Consider the following 24959-nt stretch of genomic DNA (forward strand, 5'->3'; position numbering starts at 1 on the left):
TAAACGGAGAGGATCTCGGGTCAACACTTTGGTGGATGTGAAGTCTATTGAGGGCAACTTTTATACAGGCTACACCAATACAACAGGACCGCTCTATGCAAGCCCTCTTTTTCTACCAATGCCACTCCTCGCCTTCCGTACGAAACCAAATCTCCGTTTAGAACGGCTGTTGGGTTTGTTAGCCTGTGTTTAGCCACCGCGAAACCGGGAATACTCACGTTGTCTGACGCGGGAATCTCATTGACGAAGTAACCGCCAATGACAGGGACTTTCTGCGAGGGCCATTAGCGAGGACTCGGGACGGTACAGATTATGATGCTATAAGGTAATCATACCTGCAGAATGTCCTTTTGTACTCGTGGGATGCCAGAAGCATAGAAGATGACAGCGAACAGAGCAACGCCTCCGAAAGCAGCGCTTCGCGCTCCCCTACGTCCGAGGTGTCAGTTGTTAAATGTTTCCACAGCGGGCAATGTCTCTTTCTCTTACAGTCCAAATAGCTGCTTGCCCGTAACGCCCATCACATTCGGTTGGAACTCGTATCTGGAAAGCCGTCAGCCCAGCCCATTTTCGAGCAACCTCATCTCCTTCCAGTCAGGCGATTCGGTCCAGGTCGGAAGTCGATCGTAAATAATGGATTCAAATTGGGCTGTATAGATCGGTGCGCTTACTTCGGTCCATAAGGGCTCTTATACTCGGGCCAGCGGGCGGCAGGCTTTGCAGCCATGCGAATCGGGGTCTGCAGGTGGAAAGAGTTAGCACGATCTTAGGTTCTCTGCAAGCTGGCCAGCGCAGGCCTAGGATGGACAAAAATGCTTCTAGAGTTCAAATATCAACGTACAGGGAAAGGCATTGTGACTGTGTGCCGAGAGAAAGACGACTGGCGGTTCAATTGGCTTCGACAAGAACTGATCGTGGTGGTGGTTTGATGTTGTTGCGCGAGATCTTTGACGGGCAGAGCCGGAATTGGCGTTGCTGCCTCAGGACTCAACCCATCCGACTACCTAGTGAGGCAGCTCCTGGCCAGCCGCACCTACCTAGGTACCTACCCCGGCTCAGCGCTAGCCTTGCCTTTGAATGGTTGCGCCTCGTGAAACATCCATACCTCTTTGCTACTCTAACCCTTAGAGCTGTCGGGTGCAGCTCGCCAGTGATGGACAAATACATCGATAGCCGGTTCGACCGCGTCGAGAAGGCTCTGTCAACGCTGATTGATTCCATCGCAAAGTATCATCCTTCTACTGCGCAGGCGAACGAGCTAGCCGCCGCAGATCGGGAGCTCGCGAAAGGCCTCGAAGAACGTGAGTCCTCCAGGGAAGCAGCGTCCCTTAGAGACGAGAGACTAAGTTGAAACGATGTAGTGCAGACACATCAGAATAACTATCTACGGATACAACAGCTTACGGCAGCTACAACGACCTTGGACAACCAGATCCGGGAGACACTACGGACACTAGCTTCGACGCGGAAGGATATCACGACCACCTCGACGACCACATTTCCCGACGGGCCTCACTATGACATAAAATACGATGAGCTTCTCAGCTACGCCCGGCGCATCAGCAAAACAACTCTGCCGCCTTCCGGCGTCATCAATGGCATAGACACGCCCGGCGTGACCAGCCCCGCCGCTGGTGACGGAGCCGACACCGCCGCCCCAACACCCGCCGCATCCACGCCGGCTATGAACGGCGCGCAGACTCCCGGAGCCACGGGTGGCGAGCCGACAAGCGAGATCCCCTCTCAAATGACGGTCACAACGCAAGCCACCAGTCTCCCGGAGCACCTAGCGGGCTGGCTCAACCCACTTACCGGCACCATGTTCATCCCCTGGCCAGCAGAGGACAAGATCAGGGCGGGATCGCTGGCGTCGAATCAGCTCCTCATGGAGCAGGGGCTGGACATCCGCAACTACGACCCGGCCGAGGAACAGGCTCGACGGCAGCGCGAGGAGGAAGAGCGCAAGGCGCACGAAGAGCGCGAGATCCGCGAGCGGGAAGAAAGCCTGCGCAAGATGCGCGAGGAGCAGGAGCAGCTTAGGCGTGAACGGGAGCAGGCCCGCGCGAGGGAGCAGCAGGAGGACTTGCGACGCGGCAGTATTGCCGGCGTTGGGCCTCAAGCTGGTGGTGCGCCGCGGCCTCCGCAAGAGAAAAAGCAGTTCCAGTTTATGGGAGATTTGGATGATGACGATGAGTAGTAATCATTGCATCATCGCATTGGACAACAGTACGTGGGAACTCTCACCAGGGACTGTCAATGTCTGAATAAAAATGCTTATTATCTATTCCCGCCGCTTTTTGCCCCAAGCCAGCCGAAATGAAACGCAAGCTATGAATCCAACCATGTTCCCAGACGCCAAGCCGTTTTCGAGAGGGCCATCGCCGTCGCACATTCCTGCTCGTGACCCCAAACGGCATATCTAGGCTCTCGGAACTTTAGCGGATGATGGACTGGTGTTCGTACATGCTCTACTACAAGTACACGCTTTTTCCAGCCCTCGTTCCTTTCTTTGTAGATTCTCGTGAAATACTGCTCGCCACCACTTCTCAATCAATCTTGATCGAAGAGTAGATCTTCCTCACGAACCACCAACTTGAGAAGAATCCAATCGATCCTGGGTAAGGTATTAGCTAATTTTACACGTCAATAGTTATTGTGGATCACATACCTGTCAGAATGAAGAACAGGAAGGAGATCAGAGCACTGTAGCCGATGTACAAGATGCTACCGGCCAAGCCTCCCAGCGATATTTTACTTATCCAATAGATCATGGCATTGGCAAAGATGTATCCAGCACTCATGCCAGCTGCCAGGAAAGATCGCCACTGCCAATTGTAGTTCTCAGCACACAGAAGGAAATACACCATGAGGACAGTAACAGCTGCGCAGGTGATGATCATGAGGCCATAGCAGAGGAACAAGAAGCCGAACATGTAGTAGATCTTGCTGAACCAAATCGAGCTCATAATGAAGTAGAGCTCAACAAAAATTGCACCAAAAGGCAGTATACCGACTAGCAACATACTGGGAATCGGCTTGAGATATGTGGTTGTAGGCGGGATTTGGCGAGGAATCTGGTTGGTGCGGACGGGGGGCTCAATTGCAGAGGCTCTGAAACCAAGCCAGGAGCCCGCAAATGAGAGCGGAACAGAAATGATGAACCAAATGGCAACGATGACGAGCATCGTGGTAAAGGGCACGGCTCCGGAAGACTGCTTAGCCCAGAGAAAGAGGTCGAGCAAGAAGAAGGTCGAGAAGACAATGCCCGGAACAAGGAGTGGCGTCAGAGCAATGTTCAACTTCCACTTTTCGCCATTCAAAGCCTTGTATACTCGTGCAGAGGTATAACCGCCAACAAAGCCAAGCACCGTGTACAAAAGGACCATGATTGTGCCGAGAGATCCACGATTAGATGGTGACAGGAAGCCGAGCAAGGCGAAGCAGATGGTGAACCCAGTCATGACGAAGAGCTGAGCACCGTTACCCAGGAAAACGGAGAGAAGAAGGGGATGGGATGGTGTTCGGAAAACATCTCCATGGACCAATTTCCAGCCGGAATCTTCCTGAACTCCATCTTCAATGACCGAGGTCCCGTTCAAATCATCCAGATTGATCTGGTCGAGCCTATTGTACCTGGCAATATCCTTCTTCAGAGCTCTAACCAGTACCGACATCACAGTCAGGACAAGGAAGACCACAATGATAGCGGAATTGATCAGGGAGAACCAGTGAATCTTCGGGTCGAACACGTGGAGGTATTTGTCCCATCGTGTAGCCCACGCTGTCGTAGACTTCTCCCACTTGACACTGTATGTGAACTGGACCTTCGTATCCCCCTCCTCATTGAGTACGATCGGTTCATGCTTGTCGAGCTTGCAGTCGGGGGTGCTGCTTCCATATTGGAGGGAGGCGGGCCTAACCAACACCCCAACGACTCGTAGCTGATCAGGGTTACCCGAAACTTCATGGTATTCGACCTGGATCTCGTAATGATTATGAAACATCAGCTGGTTGGCTTGGTTCTCCTCACCCAAGAGGAAGCCGGGGCTATAAAAGTCGGTTCCTGTGAGCTCATCGACAATGTCCTGTCCGGCCGGCAGTCCATCCACAAGCCAATTCAAGCTATAGCCTTGTTGAATTCTTCGATTCACAAAGTTTGCCTGACCCTTGTCGTAGCTAACTTCGCATAGCTGTTTGCACTGCTCGTCTTTTGCCATGTTCAATTCGAACGGGGACGTTTTTATCCTATCGCCGAAGAGAATACTGCCCAGACTCTCGCCGACACTTTGTGGTCCCTCGGGCGGCCGACAGAACTTGAAAAGGGGATGGTAATAGTCGTAGGAGACGACGGAATGTAGTAGAGCATCTTGAGGAGCTGCGATAGGCTTGATTGCGTTGACATACAGCGGGACCTTGTCACCGGGTTTATATGATGTCGGTGCTACACCCGGGAGGTAGAACGCAGATGTAAGCTGCGGCAGCGCAGCCAGCGACGCCAAAAGCGCCGCCGACGGCGTTGCAAAGTCTCGCAATTGCATATTCGTCTATATGAGTGTGTCGAGCTATGATGGTCAGTTTGGATATAAATGGAGGAGACTGCGAAGAGATGAGGATAGTGAGTCGCACCTTGACCGTTAAATTGCTGGACGCGAAAGCTCTTGCGCAAAAGCTCCTGCAGGATGAGGCTGGACTTGAATTACACAAGGCTAATCAAGCATCACCTCCTGGCGGACGAAACTTCCCTTTTCAAACAGAAGCACCGATCAGTTTCCTGAATGGTGATAAATTCGCATCAGACTCCGAATTGTACGAGTTTCGCGGTATTTCGATTAGTTGGATGCTCTCAGCTCCCTGAACAAGCTGTCCTGTCCACACCACGGTTCCACTCTGCTGCGGACGCCACATGACAGGCACCGAGTATCTGGCAGCTTAGTCATCACGGCATCGGCCAATTCTGCCCTCCGGATCTTCAACGGCGGGCTGCCCAAATGCTTGGCGGCAGGGGTGCTATCAGCGGGATGGGGCTGCCCTAAAAAAAGTTTCTGGTGCTGGTTATCAGAAGCGAAGCTTTCGCACTCAAGATTTGTATCATCCGCCGAGAACCAACAAATTCGCGAAGATGGCATCAGCCTCGACACTTCCGGGGTTGTTAGACACCTTAAGTCAATCACTATCGTCAGCTCTCGAAGCTACACCAAAACTGTCCGGGATAGAGCCACAGAAGGACGGTTTATCTCTACTCGATGTCAAGAATGAGCTTCTACTCTCCTACCTCCAGAACCTAGTCTTTCTCATCCTCCTCAAAATCCGCCAGTCACGGAATGGAAACTCAGGTAATGCCGATAGTTCCTCCTCTTTGGACGATGCCGTCGTTAAGAAGCTTGTTGAGCTGCGGCTTTACCTCGAGAAAGGTGTTCGCCCCCTCGAAGACAAATTACGCTACCAGATCGAAAAAGTGTTGCGCGCTGCAGACGATGCAGAGCGGAATGCGAAAGCTCTAGAGACAGCAAAGAACACCGAGAAGGATGGATCGGGCTCAGAGTCTGAATCTGGTAGCGATGAGGAAAGCGACGAGGAGAATGAACACGAAGATCAAGGGCGAAAGATCTCAGACTTGCAGTATCGTCCTAATTTATCTGCTTTCGTACGCCCTGCGGCTGCTGCAGCTCCTACAACAAAGAAAGACACGAATGGTGTTTACCGACCGCCTAAAGTCGCACCGACCGTGATGCCAACAACAGAGCGCCGCGAGAGAACGGACCGCAGAGCACTGAAATCTGCCACTATGGACGAATACATCGCCGATGAGCTCTCCGCTGCTCCAATGGCTGAGCCAAGTATTGGTACAACTATCGTTCAGGGTGGTCGGAAGACCAAGACAGCCTCGGAGCGAAAGGCAGAAGCAGAGAGACTAGAGTATGAAGAACGGAACTTCGTGCGACTACCGAAAGAAAGCAAAAAGGACCGTGCCCAGAAAGCAAAGATTGAGGGTCGAAGAGGGCGTATGAATTTCGGAGGTGAAGAGTGGAGAGATCTCGGCGCGGGAGTGGATAGGATCAATCGCTTGACCAAGAGCAAGGGAGCCGGCGGCGGGACGAAGGCCCTCCTCGATAAGAGTAGAAAGAGGGGCTTCGAGACCGTGGATGGCCCACGAGGAAGTGGCAGCGCTGGTGTGGAAATAGGCGACAGATTTCAAAAGAGACTGAAGACGCTTGAGCGTGGCAGAGGAAAGAAACGATGAACGCCAATTCTACCATCTCTAAATTGCAAATACAGCTATCAAATTTACCATTCTATCAGTATATTTCTTATCGTTTCTAGCCAGCTAGATCTCTTTGCAGATGCTTGTCGCTTGAGGAGCGCGAGCGGTCTGGCCCCATGCGTGGAGACTTTTGCGCCTAAAAGCTGCTCCCTGTATCTCGTCCTGCCTGTTCTCCGGAAGATAGACCAAGTCCGTTACGAATCGCGCTTTCCACCTCCACGATTCTCTTAGGCAGGACGAAGCCAAGCCCAAAAAAGACAAAGAAAGCCCACTTCCAGCGGAATGGGTTGAATGCGACGCAGAAGAAGAACCACCAAAGCAACTCCAGATAAGTAAAGAAGTCAAATGCCCCAGTTGGAGCAGCTGCCTTCAAAACTTTGGTCATGTCGATCCAACGCTTCATCCAGAAGGGGCTAGGCCTGGTAAGAGGGTCGACGAGGAACATCAAGAGGATGCGAGTGTAGATGCCGATATGCCAGTTGCCGACGGTGCCAATGGCCGAGAGATATGTGCAATTGATGGCTGAGATCGAGGGGTGGTTGGGTGGGAAGGTTTGCAGATACCAGTTCGGCGCACCATACGGTTCTTGGAAGCAGTCTTCTGGTAGGAAAGCTAGGGAAGGCCTTTTGTATCCAGTAGCCAGGACAACAATGTCGCCCTCGATAAGCTCATGGTGTCCTGGCCCTCCCTTTGGTACGCCTTTGGCGCGGCGGTTGACTAATACCCCGTTTTCCTTGAACCCTTCGATGTCACATCGAACCCACTCTGCCTTGCCAGAACGAAGTTTGTCCATTACGTCGCTGTTAACCATTGGAGTGTCCATGAAAATGCCTTTATCGGTTGGCGCAAGATCTTGAAGGTCTCTATAGAAGAATTTGCGCAACAAAGTCTCCGGAATGAACGAGAATAGAGTTTCCTGGCCGAAGATATTAAACGAAAGGAGCATGTTCACGATCGGATTCCTCGGAATGATCCACTTGTCACTTCTTGAGAGGATGTAGATCTTCTCAGCCTCCTCTTCAGATGCGAACTCGAGTGCCTCTACAGCACTTGCACCGCCACCGATGACAATCATGGTCTTTCCCTTGGCGCTCTTGCCTGTCAACTTGCTTGAGTGATAAATCTCACCCTTGAAGTCTTGCATTCCATCAATGTGAGCCATTTTCGGATCACCGCATGTTCCAATTGCGGCGACAAGTCCGTCAAATCTGCCTTGAGAAGGATCATTGACAACCCATCTCCCTTTCTCATCCTGGTAGACCTTGTCGACGTTGACGTTGAACTTCGTGCGCCCTTGCAGATCATACCGCTCCCAGAGCTGCCTTACTTGGCTTACTATTTGCTGACGATCCGGGTAGCCGCGTTGCCACTTCACAGAAGGGTGGAAACGATACATAAGGGAATGGATCTGCAAGCTTGAGGTGTTATTCACCTTCTATGAGAAATGTCAGCGCTTCGACTCATCCCGGGGTATCAAGAGAGACCTCACGCTCCAGATACCGCCGAGGTTGTCCTCAGAGCCGGCCTCAAAGATGACAACATCGAAACCATGGCCAATGCAATGCGCAGCTGCAGTGACTCCTGTGATACCTGCGCCTATGACCGCGACTTTAGGTCGACCCAGCGTGGATCTCGGCCCGGGAGGATTCGGTGATAGAATTTTGTCTGACAGCCATTGCAGAACCTGGTAGGAGAAAAGAAAAGGGTGCAAAATCGGGTTTTCGGCTTCAGATCGCGTAGGCATGGTGAAGTCCTTTAATCGAAAACTCGACCCGCGGATGGAACGGGATTGTGTGTCAGCACGAGATGAAGCTACCGGCTATGTCAATAGCAATCTCGATTTAGATCTTGTCTAAACCAGGGCGAAGTTTCTAAATAGTAAAGTGAGATGCAGGATTTAATTTTGTGTCAATTGAACGTTTTTAAACCGCTTATGATTAACGAGTAGTCCTGAGCGCGTTGCAGGGTGTGCCTGCCAAGCGTATCCATTTTATCGTTATTTTGACGTCATTGACACTCACGCCCGCTTGCCAATTGACATGTGAAATGGGGCACTGTCCATGTCAAATTGAACACATGTGAATTGGATCTCCACCAAAGTGATTGATTACACGACTTCCCTGAGACACAACTACCTAGCACATGTTAAAACGGCCACGGCGACAATGTATTTACCCGCGGTGTTTCAACCAAATAATAATCCAACGAGTGTACATCCAGCCAGATACCACTATTACCAATCATGCTTTAGGAACAATAACGATTTTGCTGCACCCAGTTGCACATTTGTGTGCCTATACAGCTGCAGCATTTGCATGCCTGTCGGGGACAATGTTAGTGATTTTTTGGTCCGGGGAGGATTGCATTGATAAAAGGGGTTGTCTTGCCTTCCTCTTTCTATCCGCGTCATCTTTACCCTCGATACATGTCAACGTCCGGGCACCATTAAATCGATACTGATTATAGCAGGCGATAGGATTGAGCACGTCGGCGCAGTCATCGGATGTTGCAAGCTCGTTCGTACATACAGTGGCCTGCTGGGCGAGGACTATGGTGAGCCACAAAGCTAAGAATGCCAATTCGAATTTCATGATGAAACTGTTGAGGCGTTCCGCGATAATTAGAACAACTCTCCGTCATGAAAAGGGATGCACGAGAATCAAGTGGACTAAAAATTCATGACACGCAACATTATATACGTACAGGTTGGTAAGTCCTTGCCTCGGCGGTACTATCTGGATGCCACACTTCCGGGGTGACAGAATATGTGGATTCAACATCTACATGTGCCGTGCATGGCATATGGCACCTCTTGTTTCGACAAGTCTTGATGGTGTGTATATATATGTTTGATTTGCCAAGACAGAACAAGTCCGAAGTTGAATGAAGTAGACAATGCGGGGCGCGGGGAGATAATATACACGGGCCAAAATAGACCAATGACCGCCGTCTCATAGACTCACATGTAGAATTAAGCTTCAAGGTTCTCGGGATGATGGGAGATGACAGCCTCGAATGCCGCAAACGTGGGAAAAAGAGAAGCCGTACCATGCCTCTGTCAGGTGCGCTGGTTTCGCTGTAACATCTACAGCCACTGTTACAGTGCGAAGTTTAGCCAGATGTTTTATCTTTCGGTGATGAATAGTGAATTATCATTTCCTTCTGCGAAGCCAATCCATTTATCTCATTGACATATCCAAAACCAAATCAAAAGATTTTCTAGCGGATTAATAATGAAGTAGAATGGTGTTGAAGCCCTATAGCTATCCACTCATTGTAGGAGCGAAGTGGCAAGAGGCGACAAGGTTCGTCCAGGAGTTTTGAGTTCCTATATTCGGACAGTTATCGCTATTGACATTAGCCGCTGTCCTTGCCAATCTCACCTATTTACCGAATCAAGACTCTCAACTAAATTAATAGACGACTTCGACGAATGCCAATACATTTTGTATGACAATATGGTAGCCAAGACACCAACGGCAGTTGCTGGGATATGATTTTGGATTTCCGGGTTGTTGACATCAAAACTATGGCTTGTTCCCACATTTCACACTCGCTCGCTTCCAAATCGTCTTTCAGTTTCATCCGAACAGACCTCGACAATCGTGACACTGTTGAAGATGAAGGGCAATACGTTTGCGGCTATCCTTAGCCTTCTCGCGCCTGCTAATGCGTTGATTCGATTTGGCTGCGCTCAATTAACAGTTCAACGCCTTGATCCATTAGTCAATCCCGGGCAAGTCCCGTCAACGCATGTTCACCAAATCATCGGTGGTGTAAGGATCATTCCACTTCTACTATATCTAAACAGGCAAAATTTCTAATAGGTCGGAACAGAACTCATTCAATGCCACGATGGATCCTGGTAGTCACGATCTTCCAAGCCTCTCAACTTGCACCAGCTGCCAGTTCACTGAAGACTTTTCTAACTACTGGACGGCGGTTCTTTATTTCCGTGCGCGAAACGGCACCTTCAAGAGGGTGCCACAAATTGCACAGTCAGGTATGGAAGGGACGAAGGGTGGAATGGTAGTCTATTACATGTCCGATGCTCTGTTCGACACTGCCCAGAAGTCAACTGTCACTGCTTTCAAGCCAGGATTCCGCATGCTTGTCGGTAACAACAATGCTAGAGATCGTGACGACTCCCGCAAATGGCGCCAACTTAGCTATACCTGCATGGAGAATCAAGCAAGTCGTACTCCCGAGTCTACCGAATTCCCTCAGGGGCCGTGCAAGCTCGGCATCATGGCTAATCATCGCTTCCCAACTTGCTGGGATGGCAAGAACCTTGACTCTCCTAGCCACCAAGACCATGTAGCGTACCCGGAGACTGGAACGTTTGAGTCTGGTGGCCCCTGCCCCGCCTCACACCCCGTGAAGATCCCGCAACTCATGCTCGAGACTGTCTGGGATACGAGCGCTTTCAACAACAAGAATGAGTGGCCTACGGATGGGAGTCAACCATTTGTTTGGTCGAGTGGCGACAAGTCCGGCTTTTCGAGCCACGCCGATTATCTGTTCGGTTGGAAAGGCGATTCTCTTCAAAAAGCTATGGATGCACATTCATACGTCAGCGCACCAATGCTCAAGACGCAGGGTATTGCGGATCAGAACAAATGTACTGTTCCCAGTATGGTCCACGAGGATCTCGATGGCTGTAAGTCATGCATCCCAAATTCAATCAGTCCCTCCGAGACTAATCATTCTACAGGGTTGAGCAAGCTCCCTGGTGATAACATGGTGATGTAATGTTGGGTTCTGTATGCGATGAGTCAAAGGGATGCAACCTGGGTGCTGATTTAATAGCACTGCAATTGTCCGACGAGTCAAACTTTTCTCGATGTTCCCACAGTCGTTAACTTCCGTACATCGAGAAGATGTTCTCAATGATACAGAATTATGCTTCAATCACCGATATCTTCCCATTGTCGGTAGCCATTTCTATCACAGTATAATTAGCTGATTTCTTATTCGAAAAGTTTAGCTGCACATTTGATCCTCTTAAGGGTATTCTACCATTGTCAGTTATCAGTGCCATTTGTGTGGTGTCATGACATTTTCTCCAGGTAGTGCGATATGTCTTGAAACATTTGTGTCCAATTTCCATCGGCAAGATTAACTTTTCACTTTCAGTGTAAGAAATATTGAGTCAGCTCCCGCTTCCCGGATTTCCGCTCATCAACGGCTTCTCCATGCATATACCCGTTAATGTAAACGTCACCCACAAATCGATATTCGTCTCGAGTTCCTTCAGATCTTAGAATTATAGGTGTCGAGCAGCCCAATGGTACAACCACTATGTCCCCTGGTACCATGAACCCGGAGCCCAACCCCACCAAATCATCCGTGAGGCAGAGACACCGCCCAATCATCGGGTATTGAAAATGATCCTTGAAAAACTGCACCCGCTCCAGTGAACTTTTATGAACCCTATGACTAACTTTGGCCTGGAGCACTGAGTCAAGGGGCAAATGAGGAAGCTGCTTACGTAGGAGGTTTGCAAATACATTATAGCAGACGACTAGCCATTCTTCCGGATCCATTTTGCATAAAGGATCTTGACCGAAGCACAAGCTTGATGCAAAGTCCTGCTGAGCTTGTTGTCTGAACCTTCTGTCTCTCTTATTGTCTCTATCAAGAAGTATTGCTCTCCAATGCAGAAAAGCCATAAGGAAATCGTCCCTGCGATAGATAGTCCCGACAGATACGCCGTTCTGTCTGACGGTGCCAAGGTAAATCGCCGCAATCTTTAACTTGTTCAATCGCTCATCGACAAAGCTACATTGTGCGTGGGTAGACCCAGCTGCTGAAAAGTCCCACTGACCGGCTATCGACTCGACATCATTGTTGTAAGACCAGTCGGGAACGAATGAAGGTAACTTCATGGCACTGGTATAAACTGGGAAATGAATCGCATCGCATATGATATCCAAGCACTGAGTAGTCTTAAGAACATAGTCAACAACTTCCACATACACGTCTTTGACCGAGAGGTCATAATTAGCGCGGAAATCCTTGCGCACATCTTCAGGAAGAATGCCAAGGATGCCGAACAGTTTGTCTCTGGGGTCTAATGCAAGCTTCTCTCGATATTTGCGCAGCGCTTCGAGCAGGGCTCCTTTGCCTCTGTTGTCCGTCTTGAGGTCTAGGAGACTTGTAGGCCCATGATGATATAGCACCTGAGAGCTGCTGTATCCATTCCATGAAAGATTATTGCGCCTCTCCTCTTTGGTCAAGAAACGGTCTAAATTAGCTGCTGCCCCACGAAACGCGTCGGCAGCTAGCTCGTAATTGCTTCATGAGGCACTGGTAGGTCCACAATAGACCACGATGTTCCTTGCGTTGAATAGCTCCTGGACAATCCATAGTCGCTTCCAATAATCTCTCATATATAATGAGATGACAGCTAGCAGATCGCCATTGCCAATTCGAGATGTCAGCAGGGACGCAACGCTGTCCGAGCTGTCGGCCTCCTTAGACACTTCGCAAATCAAATCTAGAGCTCTTGTGCTATTGTCCTCTTCGGGACCAAGCCAAACAGCCACAGATTGAGCACTGGAGTAAATGTTGGTCATGAGCTGAACTTGTTGCGTCCGTTCTTCCTTGTTTTGTTGATTAATAGACAAAGCATCCGCCCACACAAACACAGATTCGCTCTTGAGGCGGAGAGCCTGTAGAGCACCATGAAGACTGATGGATAGTGGAATTATAAAACCTTGAAGATCAATATTTCGCGTTTCTCTAGCATCACCCCAGGCGTAAGAGATGGCTACGTATCGGGGTGGGTTCCTTAGAGACACGTGCCTCATTTCGCACTTTATCATAGTCTTTGTTTCTGGGAGAACTTTGATCAGTCTAATCTCTGACTCTCCCAAGGGTGCATAACGGAATGTCTGGTCTTTTATTGCCGGCAAAGGCGACTGATTGAAAGTAGTATTATTTACTGAGATGTACGAGGCTGCAAGAAGATGGTCCTCCTCATACTGGAGCGGCATCTTTGACATTCTATAATTGGGCTCTGACTCCGTGTTGCTTTCGGTCGAAGCTGTATCAGGTCTCATTGGGAAAATCGTGGGACGGTAAGAAGCCTTGAAGCTTGAACCTTGGATAGCTTGACGCCGCGGGAGATCCATGCGGCTCGAACCTACATAAAGTTCAGACGATTGAGTTGAATCTGAAGGCGCTCTTTTAGAATAAGGCGATTGCGATGTGTGGCGCGACGAAGTTTGTTGTTCCTCCTCCTCCCACGAATTGCTTGACGGTCTTGGGTTCATGCGAATCAGCACATCACGATCATTTTCGTGACCCTGATGGGCGTGATGGTTCGGGTGCGATCTCAGATGATCTTCGTCATAGTCGGGCTCAATTGATGCATGGCGCTGATAATCGTGTGAACTACCGCGACTGACATCGTGTGGGCGCTCAGTGAAATGAGGGCGGTTGAAATCTCCAGAGCCTCGCCGTTGCTGGTGCACCTGACGGGATTCCGGGTTTGTAGAACGCAAAGGGCTCTCACCCCAGCTATTCTCTGGATCGTTGTACTCCCATCCTTCGTTGAACCCTGGATGATATTCATTGCCACGTGGTAATGGACGGGACAACGATGGCAGCTGGCGAACTGAGTGGGCATCATGGTTGTCTCTGGGAGTGTCCCGTCGAAATTGTCGCTCAGCCATGCTGCTGATCCCCAGGTATCACTGGGTGGGCTGTTCCTTCTAGTATTTGGGAAGATTTATCACCCTACGTAATAGATTTTCTCATTTCCCTTTTCAATAACTAAGCGAGACGCTGTCAGACAGAAAGTTGCCAAGTTTGTTCTATGAGTTCAAATATTGTATTCGAAAGTGGGGGGTTATAGCACAGCCCGAAGGCTGCAGTTGAAACTTGTGACCAAAGTAGCTTCCATTGGATTCAAGCCGAGCCAATGGGATCGTGCATCTTGCACGACTCTGGAAATTGACTGTGTAGCAAAGGCGAGGTAGCTCCTATAGCCTGTCTAATGACAAATTGAAATATTTAGTATTGGTAGAATATGTAGAATCAAACATTTTTAAGAGTGAACTTTGATACTGACTTCAGTATGGCCTGGCGGTTTCACTCAATATCTATTGAGTTGGAGGAGCATGATCGTACCCCTATCAGCAGTCAAGTGGCTAATATGCTATTACTTACTTCATTTCATTCGCTTCACTTAGCTATTACTACCACAATACAAGAATAACTGCTCCTTTATTCTTAGTACGTTCTTATGCCCTGGGGCTTCTATTTGTGTGTGTGCTATGTGATATAATGAGAGGGTGTTGGACAACTGTAGATCCCGCTACCCTGTTTCATAAGCAATTCTACTCCAAATAATTGAACACAACTTAGTCCAGTTTCCAAATCACCTGCTAATTTCCCCGATTCTAAACTTCCATGTGCATCGGAAGCACTACATCCCGAGTATAATACAGCATCTTCAACTCTTAGGCTCCATTGGCTAGATGAAGTGTACTACTGCCTTGTCCACATTACCTATGACTGTGAACTCAAAACGATTCACATCCATAAATCATAACTATTTGAGCGTGTGAATCTAAGTATCGTATCGGAGGACAATAAACGATGACTATATCATATATCAAGTAACACTGTCTCTTTTAGAGCATCCAATAGATAGACAGGTGAGAAACAGCTACGCGTGGAGATACTATGCTCTCATTGCTCGTACAACCCGCGAGCTGATGTTTCAACATTGTCCGTATGATGCCGTTGTTGGGGGCACTTCTGATTGAGTTAATTTCCGTGAACACGGCAAATGACACCTATCTGGCGCCGATTGTATCTATATTGACACGCCACGAAGTTGCCATCGTTGATACGATGCCAGACCAATGCCTGATTGGGGATATTCCGAACAGGGGAATTACGAGCCATAATGCGATGTCATACCTGGTAGACAAGCACTAACTAGAGGCTGCAAGCTTTGCTCGCGAAGCACTTTATGTCAAAGGGCTAAGGAGATTATACAGAGTGCACAATGTGTTTTGTGAGGTTAATGAGTATCGAGAATGGTGGCGAAGCGGTGTGATAGTGAGCATGCTGTAGTTGCTATCGCTGTCGACCGAGATGTTGCATACAAATGTGTCCCTTGATAATCAATTGCAAGAATTCAATACTTTTATATACAAGATCATGACCTTAATCTCAATAACAATTCGATTGCATTTGTTGAAGTCTATGTGCTACAATGATATGCTCTTTCGCTATTACGCCAAACGACAAGGGCGGCGTTATGTGAGAGGAGTCTTCCCAAGCGTCTTCAACACTTGTTCTAGCCACCAGACATGAATGCGACTGTCATCGGTCAACTCAGGATGGAAGCTGGTGCCAATAATGTTGCCCTGTCTGACGGCGACAATATCGTTGACCTCTCCAGAGTCCTCTTCGAGACCATCTACCCCGCCCCCTTTTACTCGCTTCGTTCGACCCGGCAGCACCGCAAGCACCTCCACGTCAGTCTTATCAGTCTGCGCCGCAGCATCTTGACCATCGCCACTCGAATCATCTCCTCGCCGCTGCTCTGCATTGTGAGGTAGCAATTTCTCCACAATCGGTGCTCGAATGAAAACTCCCGGGAAGGATGCCGCGGCGCCCGTTTCGGCTAGAAACGGGAGATCCACATCAGCAACAAAGCTCTCAATCTGCCGGCCAAAATGGTTTCTATGAACTCTGACGTCGATGCCTCCGATCAGCTCCTGACCGCCTTTCTTGGTGGCATTTGCTTGCTCTGAGAGCAGAATGAGGCCGGCGCAGGTGCCCCAGGTGGGCTTGCGAGAGACTCTGTGGCATCATTAGTATCTCTTAGATTGACCATGTAGGGACCGTCCTGCTCATACTTGACGAAGTCTCGTAGCGGCTCTAATAAACCAGATTGCGCGGCAATGAGGGCTATGGTAGTGCTCTCGCCGCCCGGTATGATCAGAGCTTCACAGCGTGCGAGATCCTCGGGTGTCCTGACTTCGATGAAGCTGAACTCCTCATTCCACCTCCCAGAATCCGTGAGTTGAGCAGATGCTTTGTGAAGCAGCGACATGTGCTCCCAGAAACCCCCTTGGAGAGCCAGGACACCGACTGTGACAGTCATCCTCGAGTCGATTTGGCGCTTGCGGTCTAACGAAGTGGCTTCTTTTCACAAACCACTTGACAACCCAGTGTCCAGAGCAATACTTGTAAAGATCGCGTGACTCAGCTCATGAGATCGGACTAGATGACGCTTCTCAAAGAGCGGCAATGGTTGCTGATTGATTGGCCAAGAATCGCCGTCTTTTGATAACGGGCTTTGACCTCCGGGATTTCTCGAAGGACGGCGTCGGAGGGAAAATCCTTAGATCCCGACATCGGGCTACCCGTCCTGAGTCATCTTTGTCATCTTTTCTGGGTGTCATTGAGTTGCTCGATGCAACCGCACAAATGCGTGGCAAAAGAAGAGGACTGGAGTATGGCAAGACCCTGCGAGAGATATTGAAGCATTACTCGCGCTGCATTTCGCCTAGACGGCGTATTGCAGAGATCCTCGCTGCGATGCATGCATGGCGACCGATTCGGGCCAGCGAGAGAATTCCAGCGTTTCCCGCGGGCAATGGAGCGTCGAGAGCCGGCTTGGGCCGTCCACGGATGCTGGGGAGCCAGTAAGGAAGAGAATTGAGCCAAGTAGTACGCCCGCACTCGCGCGCATGTACGTACCGGTGACTGTGCTTATATAAAATGCCAGTCTGGACCCAGAAAAAAATTTATCGGCGGCATCGTGTCTGGCCAAAGTGCGGAGGAGTCATCGAACAGTTGCAAACTCGTCCTTCATCAGGTTGAAGAGTTGGGAAGATTCAAAAAGGGATTTTCCAGCCTTAAGAGGTTCTTAAATCGATTGAACCCCCCTTTTTTTACATAAATAGCAGCAATGGCCAGCACCAACGGCTCCAGCGGCCCCAGCGCGACGCTGAATCTTGCCGCCCCGGCAACTTCTTCGACCAATGGCGCCTCCAAATCCGCCTTCGCCGTCAAGGCCGGCCTGGCCCAGATGCTCAAGGGCGGAGTTATTATGGACGTCACAAATGCTGAGCAGGCCCGTATCGCCGAGGAGGCAGGCGCCTGTGCCGTTATGGCACTCGAGCGCGTGCCCGCTGATATTCGCAAGGACGGCGGCGTCGCCCGCATGAGCGATCCCGGCATGATCAAGGAGATCCAGGAAGCCGTCACCATTCCTGTTATGGCAAAGGCCCGCATTGGCCATTTTGTCGAGTGCCAGATTCTCGAGGCTCTCGGCGTTGATTACATCGACGAGTCTGAAGTTCTGACGCCTGCCGACGACGTTTACCACGTTGAGAAGTCTGGCTTCAGCGTCCCATTTGTGTGCGGCTGCCGTAACCTCGGCGAGGCCCTGCGCCGCATCGCAGAGGGTGCCGCCATGATCCGGACTAAGGGAGAGGCCGGCACGGGTGACGTCGTCGAGGCCGTCAAACACATGCGCACCGTCAATCGCGACATTGCGCGCGCGAGAGCTGTGCTGGCAGAGACCGGAGAGCTGGGAATCCGGCAATTGGCGAGGGAGTTCGAGGTAGACGCTGCCCTCCTGAAGCAGACCGCAGAGCTCGGTAGACTGCCCGTTGTGAACTTCGCAGCCGGAGGTGTGGCCACTCCAGCTGATGCCGCTCTGATGATGCAGCTTGGCTGCGACGGCGTGTTCGTAGGAAGCGGCATTTTCAAGTCGGGTGATCCTGCAAAGAGAGCCAAGGCTATTGTAAGAGCCACGACTCATTACAAGGACCCCAAGGTTCTGGCGGAGTGCAGCACCGGCCTGGGCGAAGCTATTGTCGGCATCAATATCAGCTCTATGCGACCTGATGAGAAGTTGGCAGGCCGCGGCTGGTAATCAGATGTCTAGTCCTGATTTAATGAAAAAGCCGGCATGAAAAGCGAGTCGTGAGGTGGAACAGGGTTCGTTCACTAATAAGCCAACTTCAACAGGCACGGCTTATTTCTCCGCCACCAAAAATGGATGTGGCACGCATTTTATAGGCAGCATCAATACAGACCTCAACCAACTCCTGGTTTTTTTCGGCTGGCGTATCCATTGATAGGATGTGAGCTTGAAGCTGCTGTAGTTGTGTGACATGATGATATGATGTAATATAAGTCACCAGACCTTCTGGAGTGTTAAGTCGTACATAAACTGTCAAGACGAACGCTCTGCAAGTATCACCAGAGTCCTATATGCGTGTCACGAACCTTGCACTACTGCGCCCACGTAGCACTCGCCTCAATATCCACGATAACGATGTATCATTACACAATGTCTCACAGGGTGCGCACAAAACAGGTCTATAATAAAAGTCTACTATCAAAGTAGGGAGCGCTCGCTAAAACTCCCGTCCTCTAGCTGGTCATCTATGTTGTCATGCATCATCACCACTTTCGGCAACCACAACCTATTCAGCAGCAGGTTCCGCCGCAATTGGAGCTTGGACTGCAGCAGCAGCAGCAGCCCCAACCTGGAGCAAGTTCGGCTCACCCGGCGTATTTTGGGGGAACCGGGCGTTGAAGCCGATAACATTACGTACACGCTCAAACGTCGCAGTTTGGATCTGCAGCTTTTGTGTCGCAACCATCCACATGACGTTCTCGCTGCATGGGGGAGTTGTTAAGCTGCCACTGTACGCTTGGAAGCTGCCCTGGGCCAATGTTGACACTAACTCGCTCATAACTAACGGAGCTGTCTTGACTGCTGTCCCAGGTGTGGCAATCTCCTCCACCTGGGTGAAGACAGTCTCAAGCAGGGACGACGAGACGCCGACGGCCTCGACAGATGGAATCGTGAGCATGCCAGCGACACCGCCGAAAGATCCTGGCACGGACTCTGCTGGAGCAGCTTCTTCTTGTCGACGAGCATGTGGGTGGAAAACATCACGGCGCTTCTTTTCGGGGGCAGCCTGGACCGCAGCACCCGCAGCGGCGGCGACGGCAGCGCCGTTATCAAGGTCGACAAATACACCGATGACGGCTATTTCCTGAGCAGCAGACTCCCAGACCATATGCATTTCCACTTCAATCATGTCAGTTATTTATGAAGGCAACAAAAAGGAGGGTGGGCACACATACTGGCAATGCTGGTTCCGTTGTCCAGGTGCTCACTAGGCAAGTGGAAGTGGAACTGCTGAAGAGTGAACTCCGTCTCGCCAACAACGAGCTTGCCTCCATTGGCGGCGATGACCTCGACAGTAGTACCCAGGTTCTCGAACTCAGTGCCCTCCGGCATGTCCGGTATTTCCAACGTGATGTCGGCGGCAGAGACAAGGTGGAAGACACCGTCGACCATGTCGATCGGCGATTGCCTAGTACCGGTGGCACAGAGACCGTTGGCACCGGCGTCGAGCGCCGCCCAATTCAAAGGACCCTACCGAGAAATGGTCAGCCTGATTGTTCTTTCTCGAGTTTGAGTGGATCAGGGGCAAGAGTATCGTACGATTGTTCCTGTATAGCCGAAGGTGTTCACCTTGACTGCCTCCCCTTCCTCAGCACGAGGAGCCAGGTATGTGCCATAAGCACATGATGCCACTGCCTGCGTCGCAGACGCGGCGATGACCAAGACACGTAGAAGACCAGAAGCCATTGTCGGACCAGCTAACAAGGACAAGAGAAGAAGCGAAGCGAAAGAGAAGAGAAAGAATACCAAGAGATACAAGAGAAATGACGAAAAACAAGGGTGAATCTACACCCTAGGAAACGAACGTAAACGCCGAAATGATGCCAGACCGTGGAATAACAAGAGGGAAATCGGATGCGAACGGCAGCATTAGGTTTATGTATCGGGATGGCCTGATAACACTTGCTTCTGCAGAGCCAAGCCGGTTGCTGCAACGGCTCCTCCAAATACCTGGTACCATACCCGTCCATCAGGAGGCTTCTTTTTCTGGCGCACGCTACGGGAAACTTCTCACATCGCGACCATGAGCCCGTTTCCAAGTTGCGCCTCGGCGCCCGCAGGCCTCTCGATGCGGCTTGCGTGGGCAGCAGCAATGGTAGCCAAGGCCAACGAGGCATGGGTATAGGATAGGCTCGTCCAGAACGGCAGAGCGCTGGCACAGAGCCAAGAGAGGCGCAAACGTCGGGTGTGATGACCCGCTGGGTCCGGGAAAATGAAGTCTGACGTGGGAGCGCAGTGCTCAGTGGTGTTCTTCAGCACGAGTGAGGATTAGCGATGTTGAGCCCCGTGTCCGCCAAGGTCCTGCCGCCCTGCAAATGGAACAGGACAGCTCTTGGCTGCTTGGCTAGGCAAAACCTCCTGAACGGCTCCATTCTTTCGTCTGAACTCGCCACGCAAATGAGAGGCAATAGTTGCTGTCGATCCCACTGTTCCTAGGCCAGCACCTGGACAGAGCGTTGACAACCCACGTGGTTCACTAATATCCAGCAGTGTCACTACATGTCGTAATCCCCGAGGCTGCCGAGACTTCGAAGCTTTAGGGCTGTTGTCGATAGAGTAGCCCAGGGGGAGAAGGCAAGCCAAGGAGGACGTCCTTTTCTCAACAGCTGAAGAGCCGGCCATAACAAGCAAGTAGCATGAGTGCACCCGGCCATTACGACAGCATGCATACAAATGCCGAGAAAGTAGAGAAGGCTCAACAGTCGCAAGTGTGAGAAGCAGCCAAGGGCGACCGACAGGCTTATAAGCGCCAAGAGCCGTCAGGGGACAGCCGGTTCTAGGCCTTCTACTGGGAAAGCTGCATCCCCACATTGGCACAAATGGTAAGCTCTGTCGCCAAGTAAAACGTCGCTAACAAGCCTACCAAGCTCCAACTTCCCCAAAGCAGCCAAGCTGGCCCTCAACTGCCAATGGCGGGCCATGCTCGGGAACTCTTCCTTGCATTAATCCAGCTTCCTTTAGGGGAACCCCTTTCTCCAGGTTTGAAACAAACAGCCGCGCAGTCGCCTGCAAAAAGGGACTCGTTTCCACCATGTTGGCCTGACACATTCGAGGAGAGCCTCACGGACCATCGTATGATTTTTTGACTCTGAAGATCTTGGCGGGGCATCCAGGGGTTCCCTGAAGATCCAATTCGGTGCTTTTCCTGCTGGACCTTCTTCTTCACATCTTCTGCTGGTCGAGTTCTCCTCGTTGACTCACATGCTAATATTTAAAATCGAGGCTTCTCTCCAAGTTCCGGATTAGGGCCTGTTCCTAAACACATCTGTTCCATCCACTGCTCCATAACGTCACCAGGCTGCTCTTGAGAAGACTGCCAAGTGAAGCGCAATTGTCGCAACGACACCGACCAATCACACTCTACGGAGAGCCAGACCTTGGCTAGATGAACCTTTTGAGTCGCCTGCATGCAACTAGGATACATCGGACATTTCGAATGTAGTTTCTTCTCTTCGATTCTTCATTGAAAACCTCACAGGATTCATTGTTACAGTTGCTGGTGCAAGTATGGCTTGTGCTTGTCAGTTAGAAATTACTCGTGATCTCGTTCGTTGAAGCTTTTGCCGCATCATGATTGCCGAATCGCTTTTGCGCAACAGGCTTACGACACGAATGTGCACTTGGCTGTTTTATATCGAACATACTTGACAAATACATCAATAATTCTCCTTATAGTACCGATTTTTCTTTGCTTGTAGCCCAAGAATCGTCTGTGACAGGCCAAGACTGCCTGGTGGGGGGAGTCATCAAATGCCGACTGTCACTTTGTTATGCCATTCCGTTCAAATAGTTGCACAGGACTCATCACTTTCTGATGAGAGACTTGGAGCGGTTGAGTCGAACTTTTTCCAGCCGTTTACTAGATCGCTCCTTGAGGTGGTGGAGAGTTCTACGGACGACTATGTGAGATCGTCTACTCCAATAGAATGGCTCCTTGGTCAAAATCAGACCAACTTTCGTAGCTGGAAGAGATTCCTTGAAGAAAATCAGTGATCACCGCGGATCTGTCGCAGATTCTTGCCGGCCAGCATACCTCTCACTTGCTAGATATGAGCAGGAGGCTGATCACAGGCGGCCGAGGAAAGCCCCGCCGGAAAACTTAGATGCTAAATATGTGCTTCTATCGAGACAAACCTGGTGTCTTGCCGTACTGTTGACACTGGGAGAAGCGTGCTGCCTTGCAGTATTACTAGTAGTAAGGCTCCTCGCTCCACCCAGTCTGCTCTGACATCATGCAGGTTATTGAAATAACGTCGCAGGTGGCTTATCTCCTGTGATGGGAAGTCCTACTCTCCAATAATGATGTTGCTCAAGGAGATAAGGGGCAGAGGTCGTGACGTCCGGTGCCAAGAGACGATGCAAATGCGAGGCACAACAGTCAGTAAATGTAGCTCCCAACGAGAAATCTTTAGCGACAGTTGGCTTGGTGGAGACAAGTGTAGTGAAAGTATTCCAGTGTTGCCGTTTTGGGAAGTCTGGAACAGCTCCTATTGGTTAGTAGCGCAAACCGAGCGATAACTAATAGCAGCGCACCTACCCAACATACAGCATCTAAAGCATTCCTTGAGTCACTCGACAGCCTACAAATTGATGTCCTTTCAAATGTAATCCATAATAAACCGTCAAAAATTACTTCTGTCATCATTTGATACCAGAGTGCAAGCTCGTAACCCAAAGGAAAATGGCATCGATGGACCCCAACGCCAGCGCGGCTGCAACCAAAACTGTGACGGCTAGCTGCTTCTGCAAATCTGTGCAATATTCTCTCACTCTACCGACCTCGGTATTACCTATCAGCGCCCACATGTGTCATTGCAGTCGCTGCCGATATACGCATGGGACGATGTGCATCTTTCATGTACCAATGCCCATCGGCGTGATGCCAGAGTTCATCGGTCCATCCTCACTCGAAAGTTCCGTTACCCGCTATTGGTTCGACGGCGCTGTCGGCGACCGCCGGTTCTGCAAGACCTGTGGCTGCCACATCGGCGATTATGTGGAGTCTTTAAACATGTGGTACATTGCTCCGGCATTGCTTAGCAAAGATGAGAGCGTGTTCGTACTCGACGAGCACATCTTCACGCTTTCGGCCCCCAAGGGCCTCCACGACTGGGTTCCGCAAATTGGAAGTCGACCCTTGAAGATAACCAATCCTACAGATGGCACCGCTGATCCAGAGATACCAGAGGTCTTGCGGGATTCCACCGGTGAGGAGAGGTTGCTTTGCAAGTGCCACTGTGGTGGCGTTTCCTTCACCATACAACGCCCCACGACCGAAATCCTCGCAGACCCAAAGCTGAAGCATTTTGTGTCAAATGGTCAGCAGCTGAAGTGGAATGCTTATCTCGATGGAAGTCACGAAACCCGTCTTTCGAATGGCGTACATATCGGTGCTTGGGTGTCCGTAACGTCTAGCGCCTGTGAGCCCATGATCGGACCTGACCTACAAATTGGCTCTGCCGTAAAATTTGCCTCTTCATCCGGAAAGATACGATCATTTTGCGGCGTGTGCGGGGCTACCCTATTTCGAGTACGATGTTTACCCGATGGCAGTGCAGATCGATTGATAATCGATATCTCCTTGGGCATTGTGAGGGCACCGGATGGTGTGCGGGCTGGGAAGTGGGTTGCATGGGGTGCCAATGAGTTTGAGGATATTGAGCAGGGGCTGCAATATGACAAAGAGCTGTTCACTAGTCTTTTCGATGGATTCAAGACCTGGGTGGTCTCAGTGGAAGGTGGCAAGGATGACTGAATGTGTATTACTTGTAAAAGCAGTACTCTTAAAGTTCACGAAATGTCTGTATCTCCGGGAGTTCAACGGATACAACCAGAGTAAAGTGGAGATTGTGAGAACGCAAACTAACTTGCCGACTTGTTCTCGGTATAAGACTTCTCCAATGTTTCCTTCTCTCTTCGAATATAGGCTACCATTAATCATAGTTGGCTCTGGTCAATAACCAAGCAAGCCTTGCCAATCGACGTAGATTGATGCGTCCAGTCAACCAACTGAAATATCTTGTCGAGACCGTAGAATGGCTTAGTATCAACATGGATGTTGTGGGTAGCGAAGAAGTCGAGCATCTCGCGAGACTCATCTCCGGATGCAATCAATGTGCTCCGGATTCTGATATCGCGAAAAACGAGCTCATCCGGGGGAATCTCAACGACCTCTGGCTCTGCTACTTGAATTACTGTCCCGTGCATTTTCGTGATAGCACATGCCAGCGCAGGAGACTCGCGCGCAAATGACATAGATATGGTACAGTCGGCTCCAAAGCCACCAGTCGCAGCTCGGGCAGCCCCCACAACAGAGGTCGGTCCGTCTCTTGCGTCAAGAATCAGATCAGTTCCACAGCTTTGCGCAAGTGAAATCGCCTCGTCTCTGTTGTCTACTCCAATAACATTTAATCCCAGAGCTTTAGCGATACGCACGGCGAGATGGCCGAGACCGCCACCACATCCGATGATCGCGACCGTCTGACCTGGTGCCAAGCTTGCGACCTTAAGTGCTCGCCAAACTGTCCGTCCGGCGCAGGCATGTGGGCTGGCCTCGATGAGGCTAATTTGAGGCGGTAGTTTTGCTGTATGACGAGCGTCGACTCTTGCATACTCGGCATAGAACCCGTCACAGCTCACACCTGCATAGCCCCCCAAATTGGCGCAGTACTGACGGTTAGTCTCCGGTCCTGTGCAGTCATAACATCTGCCACAAGGATGAACTAACATTCCTCC

General features: G+C 50.5%; 9 protein-coding genes across 9 annotated transcripts; 4 read left to right on the forward strand and 5 right to left on the reverse strand.

Moving 5' to 3' along the window:
• Positions 1-157: 157 nt before the first annotated feature.
• UCRPA7_3312 (putative 3-hydroxybutyryl- dehydrogenase protein) lies at positions 158-727 on the reverse strand (the record flags this gene model as incomplete). Its single annotated transcript, XM_007915909.1, has 5 exons — positions 158-166; positions 219-272; positions 336-429; positions 490-543; positions 672-727. 5 exons carry the CDS (start codon positions 725-727, stop codon positions 158-160), a joined length of 267 nt encoding a protein of 88 aa, XP_007914100.1.
• Positions 728-1153: 426 nt separating this feature from the next.
• UCRPA7_3313 (putative mediator of rna polymerase ii transcription subunit 4 protein) lies at positions 1154-2197 on the forward strand (the record flags this gene model as incomplete). Its single annotated transcript, XM_007915880.1, has 2 exons — positions 1154-1301; positions 1362-2197. The coding sequence occupies 2 exons, from the start codon at positions 1154-1156 to the stop codon at positions 2195-2197; spliced, it is 984 nt and encodes a 327-aa protein (XP_007914071.1).
• Positions 2198-2546: 349 nt separating this feature from the next.
• On the reverse strand, positions 2547-4538 carry UCRPA7_3314 (putative endosomal integral membrane protein; the record flags this gene model as incomplete). The annotated part of the gene is made up of 2 exons (XM_007915927.1): positions 2547-2614; positions 2669-4538. The coding sequence occupies 2 exons, from the start codon at positions 4536-4538 to the stop codon at positions 2547-2549; spliced, it is 1938 nt and encodes a 645-aa protein (XP_007914118.1).
• A 581-nt stretch (positions 4539-5119) lies between these two features.
• UCRPA7_3315 (putative sas10 utp3 c1d family protein) lies at positions 5120-6241 on the forward strand (the record flags this gene model as incomplete). Its single annotated transcript, XM_007915994.1, has 1 exon — positions 5120-6241. The coding sequence occupies one exon, from the start codon at positions 5120-5122 to the stop codon at positions 6239-6241; it is 1122 nt and encodes a 373-aa protein (XP_007914185.1).
• A 157-nt stretch (positions 6242-6398) lies between these two features.
• UCRPA7_3316 (putative flavin-binding monooxygenase-like family protein) lies at positions 6399-7658 on the reverse strand (the record flags this gene model as incomplete). Its single annotated transcript, XM_007915908.1, has 1 exon — positions 6399-7658. One exon carries the CDS (start codon positions 7656-7658, stop codon positions 6399-6401), a length of 1260 nt encoding a protein of 419 aa, XP_007914099.1.
• Positions 7659-10267: 2609 nt separating this feature from the next.
• On the forward strand, positions 10268-11014 carry UCRPA7_3317 (hypothetical protein; the record flags this gene model as incomplete). Its single annotated transcript, XM_007915916.1, has 2 exons — positions 10268-10922; positions 10977-11014. 2 exons carry the CDS (start codon positions 10268-10270, stop codon positions 11012-11014), a joined length of 693 nt encoding a protein of 230 aa, XP_007914107.1.
• Positions 11015-15537: 4523 nt separating this feature from the next.
• On the reverse strand, positions 15538-16391 carry UCRPA7_3318 (putative pyridoxine protein; the record flags this gene model as incomplete). Its single annotated transcript, XM_007915911.1, has 2 exons — positions 15538-16087; positions 16144-16391. The coding sequence occupies 2 exons, from the start codon at positions 16389-16391 to the stop codon at positions 15538-15540; spliced, it is 798 nt and encodes a 265-aa protein (XP_007914102.1).
• An 810-nt stretch (positions 16392-17201) lies between these two features.
• UCRPA7_3319 (putative pyridoxine biosynthesis protein) lies at positions 17202-18173 on the forward strand (the record flags this gene model as incomplete). Its single annotated transcript, XM_007915990.1, has 1 exon — positions 17202-18173. The coding sequence occupies one exon, from the start codon at positions 17202-17204 to the stop codon at positions 18171-18173; it is 972 nt and encodes a 323-aa protein (XP_007914181.1).
• A 556-nt stretch (positions 18174-18729) lies between these two features.
• Positions 18730-19616, reverse strand: UCRPA7_3320 (putative carbonic anhydrase protein; the record flags this gene model as incomplete). The annotated part of the gene is made up of 3 exons (XM_007915948.1): positions 18730-18925; positions 18995-19343; positions 19400-19616. The coding sequence occupies 3 exons, from the start codon at positions 19614-19616 to the stop codon at positions 18730-18732; spliced, it is 762 nt and encodes a 253-aa protein (XP_007914139.1).
• Between the last annotated feature and the right edge of the window lie 5343 nt (positions 19617-24959).

This window comes from Phaeoacremonium minimum (genome assembly GCF_000392275.1).
Source record: "Phaeoacremonium minimum UCRPA7 unplaced genomic scaffold PA7_03_scaffold_270, whole genome shotgun sequence".
In the NCBI taxonomy this organism is placed as follows: Eukaryota; Fungi; Ascomycota; class Sordariomycetes; order Togniniales; family Togniniaceae; genus Phaeoacremonium; species Phaeoacremonium minimum.